This window comes from Echinops telfairi, unplaced genomic scaffold (assembly GCF_000313985.2).
Source record: "Echinops telfairi isolate 266 unplaced genomic scaffold, ASM31398v2 ScPeMD7_7458;HRSCAF=8496, whole genome shotgun sequence".
Taxonomy (NCBI): Eukaryota; Metazoa; Chordata; class Mammalia; order Afrosoricida; family Tenrecidae; genus Echinops; species Echinops telfairi.
Window position 1 is genome coordinate 32651591 of NW_022111358.1, and position 8837 is coordinate 32660427.

The 8837-nt window shown below is 56.5% G+C and overlaps 1 protein-coding gene across 1 annotated transcript in view; it reads right to left on the reverse strand.

Annotated features, from left to right (window-relative positions):
• Positions 1–7154, reverse strand: part of WNT9B (Wnt family member 9B) — a 45226-nt gene extending 38072 nt beyond the window's left edge. Inside the window, exon 1 of the mRNA XM_013005816.2 lies at positions 6817–7154. Coding sequence (XP_012861270.1) covers positions 6817–7154 — 338 coding nt within the window. The remainder of the gene's footprint in view (positions 1–6816) is intronic.
• Positions 7155–8837: the final 1683 nt, after the last annotated feature.

The window sequence follows — 8837 nt, forward strand, 5'->3', positions numbered from 1 at the left end:
CCCCTTGTTGCTGTCCCCCTTGTCCCCAGATTGGCTCGACTACAACCTTGCCCCAACCCAGACTCAACCCCCAAACCAAGCTCAAGAGGCCCTAACGCCCACAGGCCTTCAAGCAAAACAACTCAGCGTGTCTGTCAATGAGCCAGCAACACTTAACCGGTACCGCCCTGCGTCCAATGTGGCGGGCCAAGATGTCAGTGAGGAAGGTCTTTGGCTGCAAGCAGCTGCCCCAGATGGCCCAAGCGTCAAGGGTACGTTTGCTTCAAGGCGCTAGCAGTTTGGAGGCAGGACTCCTCCTCTGGAGTCAGTTTCCCTCGCTCCCTTTGCCTGGTCTTCGTCCATGGTCAGCTGCATCTTCAGGAAGCTTCCCTCGGGGCCACGGGACAGCTGCTGCTGCTGCTGCTGCTCCGGACATCCCACCCAGAAGCAGACATCCCACCACAGGAAAACAGGGACATCTCCGGCGGTGAGCCCAAAACACTTGTCTCAGAAAGTCTCTCACCCTCTCCAGCAGGCCTAAACGGAGCCACCGTGTGTTCCTGGCAAGGAGATGAAGCCCCACGATTGGCTTAAAGCCTTAAACCCATCCAGAGGGGTCTCTGAGCTGGGTGGGGGAGGGGTAGATACCAACAAACTGGGGGGCCTGTCACTTGCATGGAAGAGGCCACCAGTAATGTGTGCTACACACACACACACACTTCACCCCCTACCTCACCCCCCATTGAGTCAATCCCAACTCAGAGTGAGCCTGTAGGGGGGTTTCTGAGGCTGTAAAGCTGTACAGCAGGCAGCCAGCCTCATCCAGCGTTTGTGGATTGGCCCACGGGTTTGAACCACTGACTTGGCAGTTGGCAGCCGAATGCTTACTTGACAATGCCACCAGGGGGCCTAGTGTGTGCTCCAACAAACAAACAAAACCCACCGCTGTCCAGTCAAGGGGTCCTTTGCAGGTTTTCGAGACTGTCCCTGCTGACGGGAGTAGAAAGCCCAATCCTCCCGTGGAGCAGCTGTTGAATTTGAACTGCTGATTACATGGATTGCAGCCCAACCCATAACCATGCCTCCACCAGGGCTCCTAGGGAGTGTGCCAGCCACTCCAACCTAAATAGAGGCCCTTGGCCCCAGAGGCTTAAGGACAAGCAGCTGGCGGCCAGGAAGGCATGGCATAGGCGCAGCTTACCAATCCCTAACGGGTCCCCTTGTGTCCCTGCACAGACCTCACTCCACAGGGTGACAATAGACCTCTGAGGGGGAGTTACTGTTATTCTCATCTTGCAGGTGAGGAAACAGACTCAGAGTGGTTCCAGGGTTGGCCAGTGTCACACAGTAAGAGACAGGGCTGGGGTCCAAAGGGGTGATGGTCACACGAGCTCTGAGGACACCCTCAGACACAGTCTCCCCGCCAGACAGGAGAAGCCTTATTTGGGTCTTACCCAGAAGCCGAGGTGAAGGGATAAAGGAGATGCCCTTAGCAGGGGCTCCTGGTCTAGCCAAGGGCCAGCCACACCTGTGCCAGCCAAGCCACCTGCTCCTGGGCACCTGCTGGTGATGCAGTTCTGACCCACTGCCAGCCCCCTGGGCCCTCATCCATGTGTGCTGGTTCCCAGGGCCCAGAGCCAACAGCTGGGCCCATCCTGACCTTCCAGCAGTGCCCACAGCCTGCCCCCGGTCTGTGGGGAAGAGATCTGGCTGGCAGAGCCCAGACGGGGGCTAGGCCGGGAGTTTCTGCACCAAGGACACTGTCAGGCTTATTTCACCCTGACTCCCTAGTGTGCCCTTATGAACGTCTTTCCCCTAAGACGCCCACAATGGGAAGAAATGTCCAGAGCCTTGAAGCATTTCTGCACCCTTCTGCAAGCTCCGTGAAGGCCCAAACCTGGTGCACCAGGCTTCACCCTGCCTCAGTGCTGCACATGCTCAGAGAAGGGGGCCTGAATGAAGCAGTCACACAGCACAAGCTTAGAGCACCTACTGGGTGCAGGAGTGGGGTGTGGGCTAGTACACGGAGGGCCCGCCCAGGGTCCAGCTCTGGCTTTGCCCACAGTGGGCATGCAGTTGACGCTTGTGGATGAAGGCCAAGCATACCTCTTACCCTCGCAGACAGACAGAAGGGAGACCTCAACTTGAGTGAGAACTGAGGCCAGGCCCAGAAGAGACCGAGGGAGGGTACTGAGCACCCCTGCATGGCCCCTGGCATTCCTGCTCCTTGCCTCTCTCTGCCTGGCTAAGTGTCACACACAGCAGAGCTGAAGAAACACCCAGAAGCCAAAGTTCGGATGGAGAGGAATTATGCCTGCTGCTCAGTTGGCCACGCAGGGGGTCCTGTTCTCCCTCTTCAGATGGAATCGCACCCAGAGCTAGCAACCCTCAAAGTCTTGGGCAGACCAGCGTATGAGGGCTAGGGAGGCAGGGTAAATGGGGTGGAAGAGAGTTACAGAGGTGGAAGAGCGGGAAGGAGAGGGAGGAAAAGGCGGGTAGAGAGCGGCAGAGCGACATGGGGAAAGACAGCAAGAGGGGCCCCAAGCCCCGAGAGACCTGTGTGACATCGACTTCCCTCAGGGAGCCAACCCCTGACCTCATCCCACTAGAGGCAGTGCAGGGGTCATCTGCGTGGGCAACAGGAACCAGAAAACAGGATAGGGCTGAGACTTCTCAGGGCCACAATCTACTCAAGAAGTGGGGGATGCGGACCCCTGAAATGCCATAAGGCACCCAAACATGGGGCTGGCCTCCTCCTTCCTCCCTCAGTCAGCCACCAACAATGTTCCTTATGGGCCAGTCTGGTAATCCATAGGGGCTTTCTCTGCCAACTTTTGCAAGTGGAAAAGTTAGTCTTCCTCCTTTCAAATGACACCCGCCCACCAAGGGTGAACCTGCTAGTATGTGAAATACCAGCTGTCAGGCTACCAGCGTCCTAGCAACACAACAGCCAGCAGAGTGCCACAGACAGACAGACAGACTACCAAGACGGACTCCCAATTATGGCCCATCATGAAGATGGCCCAGGACAGCACGGCGTTTCACCCTGCCAAACACGAAATCACCAGAAGCCGGAGCCAATTAGGCAGCAGCTAACAATTCGAGGTGCCAGACACCGTTGTAGGTGTGGGGGGTTCAGGACTCACTGAGTTTAGAATCTAAAAGAAGAAAAGTCAACTTCCAAGTGAGCTACTGTATGGCTATGTTTGATACATACTCTCTGCCATATAAACAGCTCTGGTGCCGCATCTGCTCACCACTTGGCCGCTAACCAAAAGGCTGGTGGTTTGAACCCACCAGCAGCTCTGAGAGAACAAGCTGGGTGAGTCAAGTTCAAGACCCTCTGGAACAAGTCTGCTCTGTCCTAGGGGGTCGCTGTGCATCTCCATAGTGATAGGTATAAAGACACACTGAAACTGGTGGCAGCTGGACCGTGACCAGACCACCTCCTTTTCCCAACGGTTCATTTTAGTGGAAAATACTTGGGTTTTCCTTCTCTGACAGGTTTCCAACTCCCACAGGTTTGGGCGTTCACAGGTTTCGCTCTCATGGAATGTCCAAGGTGGCAGCTGTTTCTTCTCATTTTGAATCAAACCTAATCAGCAAAGGAAGGTCCTGACAATCTTCTTTCATCCGCCCCATGATCGTCCATTTCACTTTGAGGAGGCGGCTCTTCCCCAGTCGTATCTAGACCGCTTCATTGTGCGCATGCCAAACCTGTACCTGGGTCGAGGCAATTATAAGGACCCAAACCAAACAAACCTCACTGCTATCACAGCCACCCTGTAGAGGAGGGTAGACGTGCCCCTGTGAGTTTGCGAGACGGCTCCTGTTTACAAGAGTAGAAAGCCCTGCATCTCCTGGGGAGCAGCCCATGGGTTTGAACTACAGCCCAGCTCATAACCACTGGGCCACCGGGGCTCTGGATTACATGGACAGAACAAGGGAATTGCACATGGCTTAAAATCAGGAAAGGTTCGTGTCAGGGTTGTAGTCTCTCACCATACTCACTCAATCTACATGCCCCAAGGGCCCGGGGAGAACAAAAATGAGGGCCACATATGCACAGACGTGACTGATACAATTGATGGATGGATGGTTATAAGACAGTGGTTCTCAACCTTCCTCACGCCGCGACCCTTTCACACAGTTCTTCATGTGGTGACCCCCAACCATAACATTATTGTCGTTGCTACTTCATCACGGTCATTTTGCTACTGTGATGAATCATCATGTAAATATCTGATAGGCAGAGTGTATTTTCATTGCTACAAATTGAACATCATTAAAGCATAGTGATAGTCACAAAAACAATATGTAGTTATATGTTGTGAAATATTTATTTCTAATTACAAATAAATGAAATTTTGTCTCAAAGCATGGGGTAGCATGAGTAACAGTCTTAATATAACAACAGTGAGCTACATTGCTACATTTTGCGACAGTATATGTAAAAAGCCAACATCAGTGTAAAGGTTGAGATAACTTCTTTCTCACCAGATCAGCATAGCTGCATGTGGGCAGACCCGCCTGGAGAAAGACAGAGGAGCAGCGTCTCCGTTCCTAAAACCTTCAGAAATATGTTTTCTGATGGTCTTAGGCGGCCCCTGTGAAAGGGTCATTTGACCCCCAAGTTGAGAATTGCTGTTACAAGAGCTGTGAGAGCCCCCAATAAAACGATTTTTAAATTAAAAAAAAAAAATCTATATGCCAAGCAAGTCATCTGAGAAGCTGGATTATATGGGGGGCGGGGCTGGGGGAGTGGCATCAGGATTGGAGAAAGGCTGATGAACGACCTATGATATGCAGTATGCAGATCTTGCTGGCTGAAATCAAGGACTTGAAGCCCTTGCTCATGAAGATTAAGGACTGCAGGCTTCAGTATAGATTATAACTCAGTGTTCAAAGAAAAAAATCCTCACAACTGGACCAGTTGACAACATCATGATAATCAGAGAAAATATTGAAATTCCCAAAGATTTCATTTTGCTCGGCTCCACAGTCAATGTTCATGAGAAGCAGCTGTCAAGGAATCGAAGGTCTCCCCGTACTGGGGGCAAATCAGCTGCTCAAGACCTCTCCTACGTGTCGATGAGCAAGGATGTCACTTTGAAGACTAAGGTGTGCTTGCCCCAAGCCATGGTATTTTCAATCACCTCGTATGCATGTGAGAGTTGGGACAATGGATAAGGAAGACCACATAAGAATCAATGCATTTGAATGATGGTGTTGTTGAAGAATATTAAACGTACTATGCACTGCCCAGAGAACAAGCGAGTCTGATCAGAATGCTCCTTAGAAGTGAGCATGGTGAGATTTCATCTCGGGGACTCTGGACATGTTATCCGAAAGGACCAGTCCCTGGGGAAAGGGACAGCATGCGTGACAGATACAGTGAAGGGTCATCGAAAAAGAAGAAGATCACCAAGGAGACGGATTGACACCGTGGCTGCCACAATGGGCTCAAATATCACAATCTTGAGGATGGCCCAGGACCGGGCAGTGTTTTGTTCTGAATTGGAACAGACTCGGCAGCACCTAGCAACAAACAACAATGTCAGTGTTCAGAGCTGTGCAGACAAATAAAGTGGAAGGAGGGTCCAAGGAGGCAGGATGGAGAGCAGGTAGTGGAGGATTCTGAGCCAGGTCTCAGGTTGGAACGTCAGCTTGACTCTCTGATGTCTCTTCTCCTGCAGAAGGTTCCCAGGCACGAACCTCTGGGGTGGTAGTAACTGGACCAGGAGACACTGGAGAGAAGCCCCAAAGGAGAGAAGAAAGAAGGCCAATAGTTAATTATTCACCATCCTGAAGCTGGCATCTGTCAGTGCCTTCTCATTTTATGCTGACAGCTCCGTATCATAACCGAACAAACTGAGGTTCCTAGAGGCCCTGTGGGGTCACTGCTGTCCCCTCTCTTCAAAAGGACTCAGACTCCGAATCAAACACTTTACGAATTGCCCCTGGGGAGTTGGAGATGACCGGAAGAACTGTGGGGACATGGAAAACCCCTCACCTTCCTGCAGGTGGTTGGTAAAGAATTATAGTCTCAGAAACTCACAGGGGTGGTCCACCCTGTCCTATTGGGTCGCTCTGAGTGTACTGAACCAGGATTGCCGAAGATCTGGGTTTCTGGACAGCAAACCCCGGCGGGTTGGGGCGACGACTTTGCCCTGCCTGCTGATTTCCCGCCTTGCTATCAGCACCCACACCAGGGGGCGCACCGGGGTGGGGAGAGGGTGCAGGCCTCTCTGCGCTGCTTCAGGGCGGGCGCTTGACTGTGTGCCCTTATGTTCCCTTGGCATTCGCGGCTCCTCTAAAAAGAGCTGCCATCGAGTGGCTGCTGACCCATAGCGACCCCCTAGGACAGGGTAGAACTATCCCTGTAAGTTTCTGAGATTATAACTCTTCAAGGGAGTAGAAGGCTCCCTTGGAGCGGCTGGGGGTTTCAAACTGCTGACCTTGCAGTTAGCGTTACCACTAGGCCACCAGGGATCCTGTGGCCCCCAATAGGCTGAGCTTTCACTTGGGGAATCAACGTGTCGAAGACACTGCCTCCTTGCCAGCCAGCTGGGTTAAGCCCTGTTTTTTTAAAAAAAAACAACAACCCCAACTCTTGTCGGATCCCTGTGCGCCCACCACGATGCTGCCCGATCCCTCCAGGCTGTCCCTTCCTGATGCCAGATGTCCAGTTTCCTAGTGGCCTGCTCAGGGAATTCGCTTAAGGCGGTGCTGCAGCCCCTCTAGCTCTTAGGAGAAAGTGACACCCCCCCACGCCCGCTCCCTCCACCCTTCTCTCCATGGGTCCAAAGGTCTAGGCCTCTGAGCCTTTGCACTGACTGTTCCTCCCCGCCGACCCCGGGACCCCCGACCCCACCCCCGCCGGCGGCACCTTTTCCCGCGCTCTCCAGCCTCCTAGGCAGCCCTAGGCGCCCAGCCTGAGCCGCCGCCGTCCCCAGGAGCGTTCCCGGCAGACACCGAACCCCACTGCGCCGGGAGGAGAGATTTCCTCCCATCTCCTTGCGACAGACGGGCAGCCCCCTGCGGGCGGGGGTCTGGCGCTGGCTCCTTTGTCTCGGTGGAGCCTGGGCGGCCGGAACCGTGCCCCCGTCCCCCACTCCAAAGACGCACATCAAAGGCCCCTCGCGGCTGTTGGAGGCTTGGGGGTGGGGTGGCATGGGGGTCCACCCAGGGTCATAGCCTTCTGGGAAGGACGCTCCGGTTCAGGGCGGAGGCCGAGAGGGCCACCTCGCCGCAGGCGCCCACCCTCGCTGTAACTTCCACCCTTTCCCCCTCCAAGTGCAGCCCACCCTCCCGGGGGCCCGGAGTCTCTGTGTGTGAGTCGGGGTGCGGGGCGAGCAGCAGAAAGGAAACCAAGTCTGTACTGAAGGAAGGCACCTGGAGCGGGCGAGGCCCGGCCTCTGGAATCCCCCCCGCCCCAATCTGGGGGCTTTCACGTGGGGGGAAATCCCCTCCGCCGCCTCCGGCCTCCGGCGCGCGGAGCCGGTCTCCATTGGCTCGCACCCCGCCCTCCCCTCCGCGCTCGGGTGCGGGGCGGGCTCGAGAGGCCCGCAAGGCTGCGGAAACCCACCCTCCCGGCCACTTGGGTTCCCTGGCCTTTCTCCCATCTCGCTCCTTCATTCTGGGCCCGACGCGCTCGGCCCGAGTCTCCGGAGGCTCGCGGGCTGCCTGCAGGAGGCATCGGGGCCACGCGAGCCTTCAGGAAGGGGCCTGTCTTGCCCACTGCAACCCAGGGCCGCGGCAGGACTCTGCGTGGCACGCCCGGGGTCCCCTGTACCCCTACCTCTAGAACTGGCACCTGTGGAATCTTGGAGCCTCCCAGTGACCCCAAGACCAACCTCCCCCGGGCCACACTGACCCCACAGTTGTATCTTAGTGGCTAGGGAAAGCAGATCCCCCATTCCAGGGAGATGAACCCCTCAGGGTTGGAGCTTGCCCTGCGCACTCGGCGGAGACCACCAGCTGCGAGGGGCTGGGCTCAGGACTCGCTGCCCCGTCCGGTGTGTGGACCGCCTCGCTGGGGCTCACCCACTGCAACCCCAGGGGAATCAGAAACGGGGCGCCCTGAGTCAGATGGGCTAGGGGCACCTCTTAGAACCCCGTCTCCGCTGCGTTGGCCGGGGCAGGGGGTTGGGGGGGAATGTGGGGTCTCTCGGCAGCTGCTCGGACCTTCCTCGCCCTTTCTCCCTCCGGCTCCTCGGCTCCCTCCCCTTTCTCTTCTTTCTCCTCTCTCTCTCCTTTTTCTCCCCTTCCCTCCTCACTTTCATCTTTCCCCTCTCCGCCCCCTCCAGCCGAGCACCGGGCTAGGAACGCGGCAGAAGCCGTGACAAGCCCGGGCGGCTCTCCCGACCCTTGGTGCCCCCGGGCCAGACCCCGCGCCCGCAGCAGCCCCGATCCGGGAGGGCTCACGGGACCAGCAGGGCAGCGGGTTCGAGCCGTGGGCTCGGGCCGCCCAGATCAAAGGCCGGGACTGTCTGGCCCCCCAGCGTGGGACTTCCTGCAACCGCGCCCCCCACCTGGTCCAGAGCCTGCCTTCCGGGTCTCAGCAGGACGCCGTCGCATGGTTCTCTGCTCCCCGCTTGCCTCAGCCCCCTTACGGGCCATGGGCCCACACCACTCTCGGAGCCCGGGGTGCTGCCTCCGGTGGCTGGGGCGGGGAACTGTGGGGTGACAGGGGCGAGTCACCCCCAGTTGTCCCCGGCTACGGAGAAAGGACCCATGCGGGGTTTTTGAGGGGACCCCGCCATGAGATTAAGTATTTACATGCATTTGGTGTCCGCACAGGGAAAGGGGGCTCTGGCCCCCGCCGCTAGGCTGGAGCCCCCAATCAGCAGAAGGGG